General features: G+C 34.2%; 1 protein-coding gene across 1 annotated transcript in view; it reads right to left on the bottom strand.

The window, feature by feature from the left end:
* Gbe1 (glucan (1,4-alpha-), branching enzyme 1) overlaps positions 1 to 15,162 on the bottom strand; it is a 267,155-nt gene that overhangs the window by 123,596 nt on the left and 128,397 nt on the right. The window contains exon 7 of the mRNA XM_005375541.2: positions 14,683 to 14,892. Coding sequence (XP_005375598.1) covers positions 14,683 to 14,892 — 210 coding nt within the window. The remainder of the gene's footprint in view (positions 1 to 14,682; positions 14,893 to 15,162) is intronic.

Below are 15,162 nucleotides of genomic sequence, written 5' to 3'. Positions count from 1 at the left end.
TACAATGTAAGGACGGAAAGAGGCTGCTTGCCGCCATTCCTCCCTTTTGCTCTGGCTGCATTGCTGTTTGGCTGCCATTCCCCCCTTTGCTCTTGTTGCTTTGCTACCTTCTGCCTCGGAGCCAGCCAAGTATGGACTGAAACCTCCACAAACTGTAAGCTAAATAAACCTTTCCTTCCTTCATTTTGGCTTTGGGTATTTTGTCTCAGCAATGAGACAGAAGTAACTAAGACAACTTACTTGGAGGTTCAGGGTACACATCAGCTAATTAAAAGTTGCAAGCATTTGCAATGCTAAAGAAATGTGTGGAACCTGATTTAATTCAGGGTTTTCTAAAGTTATTTGAGCACTGAACCTTCCTCATGGGATGCAGTTACACTGATATCCTGCTGAGTTTCCCTCCTTGGTGGGTCATTTCCCAAAGCAGGTACATGGAACAAAGAGCTGTGATAAACCTAGATGCCATTGTTACTTCATGAATGAACTGAAATGCCATTTTCTGCATCTGGGAACAAAAGGACCTAAAATATTCAAAGTATTACTTCACAAGATAAATGGTGTCATTTCCACTCTGTTGAACAAACATTGGATAGTCTACTCTCTGCCAGACTTTGAAGAATTTCCTAAGCAATAGGGTTAAACTAGGTCTAAGAACTGTATTGTAACTCAGAAGAATTAGAAAATATAAATGTATTCATTTATTTATTCTTTCAACAAAACTGTTTAAATGAGCCAAGCACTGTTCCAGTCCTGAGTGATAAACTGGATAATAAGACAAATAAAGTATGGAGCCTGCTGAAGTTTATATGCTTGCTTGGTGTACATGAGAAAAGCAAACTAAACCATAATGTAACCCAGGAAGTGGTACAATAAAATATGTATGAACATGTGAGAAAGCAGGAAGTGGAAACTGTTAACATCACATTTAACACAGGGTAGGACTAGAACATAGAATCTGAATTTGAGAAATAATTCAGAACTAAAACAGTGTAAATCTAGGAGCCAAAAAGGACACATGTTCACTTGCCTACCTCAAGTTTGGAATAGGTAGAGGCCATTTTTCCAGAAAGGCTCCTTAACAATTCTACTTGGTTCAAACTCAGAGAACCTATTCATGATCTGTCAATATATCATCCTGTGCTGCATTAGCATAGGTCAGTGGTGACCAACCTCTGACACATGTGCTGCAGCAGGCTGTTTGTTATCATTAGAAGCTCTAAAAGGTTCGCCATCACTGGCCTACATGTTAGGCATCAAACTGATTAGATCCTTAATTCTCTGAAAATAGGGAGCTTTATCTTTCTCTTCTTCAAGGTGAGGTCTAGCACAGTCCCCACAGCAAAGAAGGTATGTACTTAATTGCTGAAAGAATGAATGCCATGGTCATGGGAGACTGAACTCAGGAAAAGAGGAGAGAGAAAAAACTAAGACTCAAAATGGGACCTTGTTGAATCCGAGCGCTGGAAAATTGGAAAATAAATTTGTATTATCAAATACAAGGAAGTATGACAGAAAGTAGAAACATTAACCAAAGTTAGGCAAAATATCATCATATGTCTCCATCATATGTCTCCATTAGTGTTAAAATATATTATTTTATTTTTTATATTTATAAAATTTAATTGATATTTTCAAATTAATGAAAAAAGCTTCTTTTTATTGGAATGTCTATTTCATAATCTATCTATGCTAACCATGATTTAAACAAACAACTTACCCTTTAAAATGTGAGGGAAAAAGAACTGCATTTACATTATTTGCAACACAGCACGCTGTAAATTATTTATTTCATCTTTATCCTAGGATGAATGAATCATTCATTTGAAGTCACTTATGTCTGGGTCATTTGTGAGTGAAAAAAGGTGCAAAATAATTAAATTTATATGAGCTTATTGACTGTAAAATTGAGGCCCCTATTACATTGATAGTTGTTTAACACAGTTCTAAGGTCATTGGTAATAAATGGCAGTCGATGTTTTTTTAGGTTGCATGTTTGTCATCGATTTCTTAGGAAACAGAAATTTAGTACTTTTCATAAAATCCACCTTTACTTTTGAGCTTATTGCTGCTGAATTTACTGAATGATAAAATGGCATTTTAAACAACAAATTGTATATTTGAAACAGGTGTTTCCAATCTAATGAATTATAAAGTCATAATAGCAAGAGCCATACCTGTGTCAATGCCTCACACAATATATACCACATGGGGCCTCTGAGCTCCTGAAAGCAGGCTAGGATGACTACAGAACTGGTGTCAGCCCATGCAGGGGGCCCAAGGGAGGTCTTCACAGGTGAGGTCCCAAGGTTAAAGAATGCACGTGTGCAAGAGGACAGCAACAGCCGGCAGCATGGAGCAGGGCAGAGCAGAACAGCGAGAACACCAAGAGCCGCCTGTGTGTTTACTGTATAATTCTTACACGCGTTATCTGACGTTCACATTCTCACACAGTGGTAACCAGTGCTACATCTTCACCTGCGCTGAGTCATGGTTACGTAACTGTATCCCCTGTGCTGTACACACAGGGTCACGTCCTCAGGTGCCCTTAGACACCCCTGAGCTTTGAAGCAGTCTCAGTGGCTCCCCACAAATGGGTTTCTAATTGTACTTTTTTTTTTTTGCCTTTTTGAGACAGGCTTTCACTATGCAGTTTAGGCTGGCCCGGAATTCACTTTGTAGCCCAGGTGGGCCTCGAACTCATAGTTATCCTCCTGCCTCAGCCTCCTGAGTGCTGGGATTACAGGTGTGCACCACCAAGCCTGGCTCTAATTTTATTTTATATTGATGAATATTTAAATTTTTAAAAACTGACACTCCTTCCATAATGTTTGGAACGACTCGAGTGTCTGTCTGAACCTAGTTTTCCTACTTTCAATTTATGAGGTTTAGATGTATGTCATGTATTTATGATGAAAATTTAACATCTGAATTGAGATGTGCCACATGTGTAAAACATATGCTTGACTTCAAAATCTTATTATTAAAAAATATAAAGTACCTCTATATAGATTTTATATTATTTTTCCATTGATTGCATGTTAAAATAATACACTGGAAATATACAGGTAAGTAAAATACATTAATATTTATTTGACTTGTTTCTTTTCGTTTTTAATGTGCTTACTAAGGTAACTTGAATTTCTTATGTTGCTTGGATTGCATTTGTTTTGCTCTAACTGCCACAGCAGGACCACTGGGTCTCTCCTTTGCACACTTACTCTATGTGCGCCTCATCTGTAATTCTCACACTGACCCACTGCTAGCAGCAGAGCCGTCTCCTGTACCCGCAGCCCGCACAGACGGCAGCACTGGGCACTGCTCAGCCCCACTGCAGTCAGACAGCGCCAGCTGCATTCGCCCCCTGGTCTCAGTTCACTGTGTATTTTCACGGAGCTCCCTGGATTCGTTTCATGAAAAGATTACTTCTGGAAAGGTCTGAAAGCGGGTAGAGAGTGGGACTACTTCTGGTAATATTTCAAATCCGACTGAACAAACTAGTAGATGAAGAGGAGAAGGAGAAGGACAAGTTAGAAGTTCTATGGAAACTTTGGTGGCTAATTATAAGGCAGCTGTTAATAATAACACTTCGTGAAATAAGAACAAACCTTAGGGGTGAATGCTGTACTAGAATAAGAAAATGCATCACTCGCATACAGAAAGGGTTTCTCTTCTCATCACCACTGCCATATAAGAGGTCACTTGCAGGGGCTGGGGATTTAGCTCAGCGGCAAAGTGCCTGCCTGGCAAGCGCAAAGTCGTGAGTTCGGTTCCCGGTACCACAGAAAAACCAAAAAAAAAAAAAAAAAGAGGTCACTTGGAACAGAAAGAAGACTGTGAGAACCACACAGACCTTTCTTGCCTAAGTTAAGGTAATAAAGAAATAGTTTATCCATAGGAAAAGAGTTGGGGAGGAAGGAAGGAAGGAAGGAAGGAAGGAAGGGAAGGAGTAAAGGGAAGGAAGGAAGGAGGAAAGGGAGAGAGAGAAGGAGGGAGGGAGGGAGGAAAGAAAGTGTTGCCTCCTTTCACTATTGGGGAATCTGAAAACTATGATTCAGAGTAAATGTTTCAGGAAATACAAAAAATGAAAAATAAACAGACAAACAACACAAAACCCGTTTTCTCTGTCCCACCAACAGTGTCACAAAGCACAGATCTAACAAATGTATATTTCTTACTTAAGATATAAAAAAGCAGAGTAATTAATTGAATGACTAATTAACACAATGATTTTGGCACCTTACATTCAAACATAACAATAATAAGAATAGTAAGCACAGGGATGCCTCACTCATTCTATATTAAGAGGAACAAAGAGGTCCACATGAATAGAATCTTCACAGGAACCCATCCTAAAGCAAATGACAGGGTTGGGATACACTGCAGGGTAGAGTACTTGCCTGCAGTATGCAAGAGCTAGTGCTTGAGGAAAAATAAATGACGGGTAATTTTAAATCATTAACATGACATTTAAAAATTTAACATTTTTACCAGAAATACTTTGAGATCACATTATATTTTTTTCTGCATCTTCAATATAAATTTTGAACACAACCTGAAGTTTTTTTAATGACTCGGGTTCATTATGATCAATTATCATACTACACTGCAATCTAATGATGCCCGGAGGGACAATTAGAGCACGCAGAACTGTTTGCTGCTGCACCTAAGCGGCCTCCCAGTGCTGCGCTTTCAGTTCTGGTTTCTGACCTTGATAGGAATTTCTCTCCCTACCATTGCTCTCAGGGGTGACTTCTCCATATCATTTGATGTTGCTCATGATGGGTCATTTCAACAACTGTTTCTAATTTTGTGCTTCTACTGAAACAGCTTGACAAGCTTTTAAAAAGTAGTATAAGACTACAATGAACAAAGATCCATAGCCATTACGGCATATGTTTTGGCTGATGAAAAGAAATGTTGTTACTTGTTTTTCTGCCTCCCAATTAGGTTTCAGAGGACAAATCTGACTAATAAATCTCCCCATCAAATGATACTGTAATCATGGTCACTATGACAATTACCACAAGTGTAAGTTAGATGCTGGAATAAGTGTACCAATGACTCTTCACAAGAATGTGAAGTACATAAGTATGATCATATTGTACACAGCGGAAAATCCAACTTAGAGAAATTAACTAACCTAGCACTGCATTGTTAACACAGTACAGAAATAAGCACTGAACTAGTATTCAATCCCAGGTTGAGGAAACCCATTCTCTGTTGTGGCTATGAGGTCAGCACGTAGATTTGTAATCTTTTAAAAACTTACAATCTATTTGCAAGGTAATAAACGAAGAAATGGTTACCAAATTTTAAGAATATAGATTTCCTCATTGAATACAGTTTGTTCTCTTGAGCCTGATTTAAAAGAAAAGTTATTTCTTCACTCAATTTTGTAAAAAAATACGTTAGATGAATACTATGTGATATATTATTAGTGCAGGTTTATAAAATTCTCATTAATACAAAAGAAATTGGGTTCTGATACATTTAAGCTATAAAAGTATTGTGCTTTTTCTATTGGCTTGCTACCCAATGTATTTGGAAATCTGTAGAATTTGACACTCTTACAAACTAAGGCACATGCTGGAGCCCAGAAAAAGCCCTAGTGGCATTGGGATTACATACATCACAGAGTCAAATTCCTTCCGACTGCACGGTGGCTTCAAGAATATCGTTTAAAAGTGGGGAGATTGTATGCAGAATGTAGGTTTCAGATTTCTTTTAACTAAGTGGGTTCACATTCTCATACAGAAATAAGTGGCAGGAGCTCGTAGGGGGCGCACATCTCAGACAGGGCCCACTGGCTCCAAGTTGCACATGAGCACCACCTGGCCTTGCATCCCCTACTGACCTTCCTCCTTTGCGGATCCTGCTTGCATCCTTTCATAGAAATCTAGAAAGAGAACTCCGAATTTCCACAGTATTCTGTCCTGTGGTGCGCCCCAGTTTCAGCTATGCTGCTTTATGCAGTTTGAAACACAGGCCTGTGGCATATAAATATTATCAGTAGGAGCTCTTTATATGTGAAAAACAGTTTCACATGTTCGCCACTTGGCTCACTCTGAGTGATAAAAAAAACCTACTTTATGCTAGATCTTTAATATCTTAACTCCTTATAGTCTATATTGTCCCATTGTTATTATTATTTTACTTGGAAGTGCCTTATCTACCTTTCTCCACTGAATTCAGTTGTAAATAAAAATGATCCGACCAAATCATTTTGTAGTGTCACCTCCCTGTCAAACATGATGGTTAAAATTTTATAAAAGAGAAACAGAAATAGAGAAAAATAGGGAGAGGGAGGGAGAGAAGCTCTATTTTTAAAAAAGGTATTTAACAAGAAACTACTTTCCTTTCACGTTTAATATACAAATAACAAGAATATCATTAAAACTGACAAATAACCAAGTAAACATTTAGAATGTCATATAGTGTTAACTGCAGTGGAGGAAAATTATGAAGGGGGGTGTAATAGGCAATGGTAAAGGACTGAAAGAGTAATTTTCTATCACATGGTCACTGAAGTGCAGCCTCCATGCCTTAAATTGAAGGTTGCTTAAGAAAGGTGATGACTGTAATCACCATGGTTATTAACAGTTGACAAAGAACTAGGTGAACCCCCTTGGACAGCCAGTCAGCCACCCTTGCTTACCTTAGCACGATGCTAAGAGCCGAACGTCAGTTTGAGAAGTGTTGTTTAGTACACTGCTCTGTTTCTTAAAGCACTATAAGAAAATGTCAGCTACAACTGCTCCAAATTTTACTGATGCTTTCAGTACACAGAATTCTGAAAGGTTTCGAGGCAAAGGTCTAAACTTGGAGGGGTATTTTGAGGAAATAAATAAATTCTGAGGCTAGTAACTTCTCTTACATATATGGTGAGAGAACAGAGGAGGACTGAAGACCAACGTACAATTAAAGAAGGATCCTCAATATTATCAATGTGGATGGTAAACTGAGGAATTAAAGAAAAACAGAGCTGATCACTAATCTAAAATTATGGAGAAAAGTCCTCAACATGAATACATTTTATACTACTTAAAACTATGAGCCCTTTCAAATTTATGAGATATCTATATTTTCTGAAAACAAGTAGCTCAATATAACATGGCTTATTTACCACCAGCATAACACTGAGGAAATCATTCAGCTAGTAAACCATGAAATATTTCTCATACCTTCAAAACTGCTAGTCCATACTCTAGAAAACAGGTATGCTTAAACAAGATGTTTTGTTACACACAGATAAAAACAGAAACATTGATTTTTCCCACTTTTTACCTGCTTGTTTAAAAGATCATAAACAAAGCTAAATATCATTATTATAGACTCCATGTAATTCCCCAACTTAAACAGGTAATCACTGGAATAGAGACCTTAAGACCACATCCACAAGCATGTGCCATTCCCTTAAGCTAAAGGTATTTTTAGGGCAATGAGCAGCATTTTCAAAAGTAAGATAAACTGTCCTACTTTTAGGTGAGTGTGGATTTGGGGTGGTGAATGCTATAGGTGAGAAAGACCTAAATACTCAGGATGCTTTCATGATATCCCTGTGTGCCTAAATTCTAGGCTTGCGAGGAATAAATGAGGCAGATAATACCAGGAACAAAGTTTATACAAAGACAGTAAATCCTTACTCCTCCGCTGTGCTCTGCATCAATAGAAACCTTTCTGCTAGGCTGAATAATCTCATAAAGCCTATAAGAGTAGTTATATTTCTACTATTCAAACTCAATTCCAGGCAGATTAAATTGATATGCCAACTTTCTTAATCTTTTTTACAAAAAAGAATTAATGCGTCTGAATTTTGAGACGAGCTTGACTTTCTTTGAAATAGTGGATTTAACTGTTTTTTTCCTTAATAAAGTTGAAATAAAATTCTCATTTAAACAAAAAAGAACTACTAAAAGGAAAAGAAAAATACTATGAAAGAAATCATAAGACTTTTTATAGGACACCCAATTACCTCATATATAATTAATAAACTTGCTGTGACTACAAAGTTCTTAGTGAATAACAAGCAATAAATTCTTCTTTTAAATTATTGTTTGACTTCACGTTGGAGTAGCAAGCAGTTTACTAAAACTATGTACAAAAATTGTGTTGTAATCATCTGTAATTTACTTTCTATAAAGCTGATGGGATAGGTATTTATATAATAAAATTATACAGCATTACTTCAATGTAAAGAAAATGTCACATGTTCTGAAATATATCCAAAAGTATTAAAAGAAAAATACTTTATTTGAGAATTACATTCTACACAGAAAATATCAACTTCTTAAAGATGTACAAGTGGGAAAAGCTGAATATTTTTGTTAAATAAGCAAATTAACACATTTATTAATGAACTTACTTACTTAAACAATGATCTAATTGAGTGATCTTAAACCTTTTGGTTGTATACACTATCAGAAGAATAGCATATTCATATATATATATATATGAACTAAATAACTCACTGACCACTTTACTTCACAGTACACTGAACTTATTTAAAAATAGTAATTTTAAAATAAAGATAAAATGATCAAGATCTGAATACAGTTAAGACCACTCTGAAATGTGATTTTTAATGCTTGTCCTTGCTCCAATAGATAGCTCACTGAAATGAACAGATGTAAATAAAAAGAGTGGATTAATGGCTATTATTACAACTTACAAAACTTTTTTAAAACTTCACTCACTATCTACCATGTACTGTGAAGTTCAATCTCCATTTTCAATTATGTGTACCTTCATTTTCTCTGAGGTTAATTAGGTGATTTGCCACCTAATCAAAAGATGATGCATTCATATTTATAACCAATGGGCTTAAGGATGTATGCAACTGGAACAATTATAGAAGTTTGGCAAAAGTAAAAATCCAAACATTTTCTGTGTGCATAAATAAAAGAACTTTTATACTGAAACCTTTCTGGTAATAAAGGCATAATGATGGGTATCATATTCTGGATGCTTTCCTCAAAATTATTTATCCAGAACAGAATTTTCTTAAAAACAGTTATTTCAATTTAATTTAAATATCAACTCCATCCTGAAGAAAGCAAAGTTTTAAGTCTTCTTTTTTCAGTATTTCTCATCAACACATATGCTGTTTCCTAAATAATTTATGTAATAATATATCCTAGTATATGTGCGTCTCTATAGGATAATAGTAAGTTGTTCAAAAGTATTCATATATCTATTCTATTCCATTTTCTTCTTGTTGTTTTGGCAATTTTTGCTACATGTTAAGTATCCCTAACCTGAAAATCCAAATTTCTGAAATGCTTCAACATCTGAACCTGTTTGCCTGTTCACATGTTGCCACAGAAAATTCCACATCTGACCTCACTGGACTGACTGCAGATGAGATTCAAGCACACCAAAACTATAGTATAAAGTTACGTTCAGGCTATAAACATGTAGCACATAACATGAATGAATTTCATGTTTATAACCGGGTCCCAATTCCAAGATACCTCATTATGCATAAATGAACATCCCCAAATCCACAAAAAAGTTCAAATTCCAAAACACTCTGGCCCAAAACATTTTGATGAACAATATTCAATCTGTATAGAAACAATTATTTTACCAAATAGCAAAAATACAAAGTATGACTTTAAAGTCTTCTCACAGATAATTTTCATCCATTCATGTCCTTAATGATTACTTTTTAAATATATTGCATATCATAATGCTGCCATACACCCATTCGTTAATATATTAGTGTATAATAATCCTTAAAATTCATCATTTCAAAAATTGAGTCATGATATAACAGCATATATAAACATGATAAAATTTTGCCTAGAATACTTGATCTATATTTATGAGGGCTTATCTCAGGAGTGCAAGATTGATTTAACATTTAAAATCAGTCAATGTAATTCACTATAGTACCAAATTAAAAAAGAAAAACCAACTAATGAAATATCATAGACAAACTAGTTAAGATCCAAAAATCCATTCTGAGCAAGGAAGGCTCAAATAGATTTCCTCTATATTCTAACTTGTGGAAAAGTCCTTATTATCTTTTTAGACCTAAATGTTATAGTATCTATACTCAGAGGTACTTTATTCCATGTGCTTATAACCCTAAAAAGGGAACTTGGATTCACTTTCACTTCTGAAAAGTACTCTAATAACTTAAGATTTGTTTATCTTTTAGCCTATGCTGTCATATTATAAACCTATAGTGGTGGAATATGACTATACTAATTGTGTACCCAAGCAGAAGATTAATGGGAAGAATGTGCTATTTGCTTTATGGTGCTATATAGTTTGAAATTCAGTATCTTATCTTTGGATGGAATATCTAACAAATATACTCATTTGAACACTTAGTAAGGATTAAAGCACATCAGTTATTTGTTGGGATTAGAGCCCAACAAATAAGCTCTCCACTTCTTTTATTGTTTCAAGTGCATGTATATACTGTGGAAGAATATGCAAACAGAACTGAAAATTGAGGCCATGAAGTTCTATCCATTATTTCTCACGCTAGAAATTTCTAAAACTTGTGGGTGACAGATTTGTCAAAGTTCTCTTTACCAACTGAAAAAAGGACAACCCAATCTCTGATATGAGCTGTCATTAGTAATTTAGCAGAGCTAGAAGGCAGTTCAGCCGAGTAGACAGAAAATTAAAACATGGGCAGCTCCTGATTGGAAATTTATTCATAGCAGGTAATGAAACAGCACAGTCAGGATCCCTAGCACTTTTCAGAGTGAGAGATTTAATTCTGATAACTTTGATGATGGCACTTGAATCAAAGATTATAAATGGTGACAAGTTGTGACTTATAGACAGAATGAAAATGAGCAAAAAAAAAAAGAAGAGTAACATATCCCTATAGAAGTGATTCCACATAAGATCATTTTTTTTCAAACAGTACATATAATAACTTCAAAACTTTATCAGAAAAGTTTTCAAAAAGGCTTAGGACTTAAGGAAAGCAGGTACAATTTCATGTGTATTTTCCAAAGTGATTACAATATTAATCAACCTATGAGAGGTAAAGAGTGGGAAAGAATTTGTGGTTAAAATATGTAATATTAATTGTAATTTCTTATTTCATCAACATAAGGCACCAACTCAAAATTCCAGGTAAAGTAGCTATCACAAGGAGATGGGGAATCTGAAGGGTTACTTTTTTATGTATCTATATGGACATATTTTTAAGGTATCTATATGCACATATTTTTTATGTATCTATATGCAATACTCATTAAATGTACCCACACACGGTTAAATAAAAGTATGTTACAGTATTTATACGAATAGTAACTTTAATGTGTATGTGTGTGCATTTTATACTCTAAATGAAGTGCAGTGTAGTTTTTAAAAATTATGTCTTGCAGATATAACCCTTTACACAATAAAAATATGGTTCAAGTAAATAATCTTTCCACATGGATAGGTATTTAAATATGACTTTTGATCTGTGAATTGGCAACTGCTTAAGATAGGTGATCAAATTTTGCTAGGTATGTAGATTTTAAAACATCATTTTCAAATTCCTGAGTACTCCCCTCACTGAAAAGAGGGATCTATGTCCTCTGTCCCTTGAATTTATGATTTGTCTGACCCACAGTTTATAGCTGAAATAACAACTATGTCAGTTTCTAGACCCAGATCATATGAAATCCTATTCTGTAAGTTATGTGTTTTGGATTCTAATTGTTGTAAGAAAATCCAAGATATATAGAGTGGGCTACAAAGACACTGAGGCCCTGCAGCATAAAGCCTTCCTTGAGATCCTAGCTGAGCTCACCAACTGTCAGTCACGTGATCAACGCATAAAACCTTCCTTGAGATCCTTAAGTCACTAAATTCTGGGCTGGTCTGTTAAACAGCAATGAAGAAACCAAAGAACAGAGTAGGTTTTTAATCATTATTGCTAAGATTATTGTTATGGTTGATACACTGTGTCAACTTGAGGAGTCTAGAGTGACTAAGCAGGGAGCAGCTAAGTGACTCAGGAGGGAGCCAGGGTGCTTACTTTGTACACATCCTGAGCCTGTGGAAGGGAAGGGCATGGAGATTACTGTAAGCTAAATAAAACTGCTTTCCTTAATTTCAGGCATTGGGTATTTTGTCTCAGCAATGAGAAAAAAATAACCAAGACAATTATAAAAATGGATTTAATTAAATTATACATGGTACATGTAATAAGAAGGTACATGTAAATAAAAATATCAGGCTAATACAAATTATATCAATAACTTTTAAAATAAATTATATATGTAAGTACTGAGACAAGAACTGAAAGTGTTCCAGGACCTAAAGTATTTCATATATTGAAAAACCTAATCACTAAAGAATTGCTTCTTTTTAATTGGGTTATATACACTGGCCCTGTCATATTTTATGTATTATTTAATCATAGAGTACACCTATACAGAAACTACTGACTCTACCAAAACGGTAAGATACAGACACTAGTCTGATAAAACAACATATCAAATAAAAGAAGTAACATCTAATATAACTCCATTTACAGAGGAATAAGCCAATGATATAATAAATACTTTTAAATATTTATAAAAATAATAATGATAAACTAAACTTTAATGTATACTATATACCAAAAAGTATACCTGAGAACCATCCCTGGTTAATTCAACACAGACAAAATTAAGTATTAAACAATACTTACATTTGTCTCAACTTCTTTAACAGAAATATTCTTGAAATAGTTTCCTTAGAAAACTGGGTAAGTTTAAATATACTTTGAAGGCTTATGATATATAAAAATGTAGTATAGTAAATATGTTAATAAAATCAAGATTTATTTTATAACAAAATACTGTCCATCTAATGTATTTCTTCTTAAGGTACAGTTCTACAGATTTATTTTAGAACATAAAAACTACAATTTAAAATGTCTTTCACAAGGTTTAGTTTCACAGAATAATCAATCCTAATTTATCCAAAAATGAACCAGAGATTTCAACTAATTGTATTTCCTGTGCATAATCTACTTTCATAAAATTTATTCAATAATCAAATAATTAGCACAGGCTCAGTCCTTTTCATGTACTATAAATCTATAGCATAAAAAGCAATGTTCAAAAAGGTGGCAGAAATAAAAATAACTTCAGAGAGAGAACTGTGTTAGGCCCAAAACTCTGTCTCCTCTTATAATAAAAAAACCTGAAAATTAAGATGATTTGTATCACAGTGAAGCTGGGCTGGAACCCTGCCACCGTCTTGTGTCTTTTCTCCTATATTATGCAGCATACCTGACATGAGTGATTCCTATATGGTAATGAAATATAAAATAATGTATGATACTGAGAAAAGAGTGTAGCAAAACAATTTCTTCTGAGTAAGAGTCATCAAATTTCTGTTGAAAAATGAGAATCCTTCATTTTATAAAAATATTTGCTAAAGCATTTTTTATATCAGCTAGGTTAAGCACGTTTGCAATATTCAAAAGAAAATTCATTAAATTTTTTCAAGAATATTTATTACAAAAATTTAACTAATTTTTTTACAGGTTAAGGAGCCCTTGTCTGAAATACGTAGGACCAAATGTGTGTCTTGGATCTCCAATTTTTTGGGGGGTGCTGAATATTTGCACACACAAAATGAGAATCCTTAAGGATGAGACTCAAGTCTAGACAAAATTAAAATTAATTTATGTTTCATCTTTATACATATAGCCTAAAGGGGATTTTATATATGTTTTTAGCACACAGGCATCCTGATTGTGGCCCACCATAGGCCACTGGATGAGAAAAAGAATTTCAGGCTGTGGAGCTTTCAGATTTCAGATTTTCAGATTAGTGATGTTGTTCAATCTGTATATTACAAAGTACTTTGCTAGTTTTAATGTGAACAATATATTTTCATTATATTTTTACTTATGAGAAATAATACTAGTTGAAAAATATCCTTAGTTTTCTTTGTAATTTTTATTATTTTATGCTATTCAAAACACTCTTCTAATGGTGAAAGAAGTTAGTATGCTTTTAATCTGGTTCAGCACTAACCCTTACTTTACTTTGTCTTAACAGAGTATGTACTTAGAAATGTTAGCTGTTATTATGGTCATAAACTAAAAATTTTAACAATAATTAAAACTATGACAATGTACTTAAGATATTCAAATAAGAAACATTATTTTGAAAAATGGTCTACTTAAAACAAGGTGTATTTTTTTTATTAAAAGGAGATTTGCTATGGTTATATCAAGCTGGTAATCTTTTAGATATTAAAAATAATTCTTATTTTATTTTAGTAGTACTACAGATTGAAACCAGGGCCTTCACACTGAGCTATATTTCCAAGCCTTTCTTACTCTTTATTTTATGATGAAGTCTCACTAAGTAGCCAAGTTACCCACCTAAGCTCCAACTAGAGATCTTCCTCCACCTCAGCCTCCCAGCATGCTTAGATTACATACAAGCAGGTACAAACATCAGGCTTAGCATTTAAAATTTTAATGGCAATAAACCAGTATATTTAAATGCATGAGGTAGGTAAAACTAAAATATAAGGTAATGTGCTATGAATAGCTGTGTTATACGAAGGTAAAAATCATATAATTTTTTAAATAAAATTAAAAATATTCAGTGACAGAGAGCACATACCTAAGTGAACTTTGAACTAAATTTAGTGAATTCCTTGAACTTCATTTTAAACAAACAAAAAAAACCACTTTTCCATATTAGATGTACCAACCTGGAGTAGGCAAACAATTTACTGTCCCAAAGCTTATGAGTCCCTCTAGGTCCAGAATGAAAGTAACAGGAATCGGTCCCATCAAACATATTCAATCCATCTTCTGCATTTTTGGAAGCATGACTATGCACCACATCTAAGAGAACTATGATACCCATCGAATGAGCTGTGTCAACAAGTTCTTTTAGCTCTTCTGGAGTTCCATAGCGACTAAAGGTAAAGAATACAACAAAAACATTACATTATAATTAAGGCAAATAGCCAATGGTACATCATTTTATTCAGTATATTACTACATTTTAAATATGCAAGTGCACTATCTGATACTTACATACAACTTAAAAGTGCCTGGTATTTGTTATTAAACAAATTTAAAAGTATTAGATGAAAATAATAAATTAGGCTATGAAGTATGGCCTTTTAATATCCTAAACAAAATTCATACTTTGAGCATGTAAAACAGTAATGCTCTTACTTCTC

Source organism: Chinchilla lanigera, unplaced genomic scaffold (assembly GCF_000276665.1).
Source record: "Chinchilla lanigera isolate Chin_1 unplaced genomic scaffold, ChiLan1.0 scaffold00006, whole genome shotgun sequence".
In the NCBI taxonomy this organism is placed as follows: domain Eukaryota; kingdom Metazoa; phylum Chordata; class Mammalia; order Rodentia; family Chinchillidae; genus Chinchilla; species Chinchilla lanigera.
Note: the sequence above shows the minus strand (reverse complement) of the source record. Positions and strands in the feature narration are given on the sequence as shown.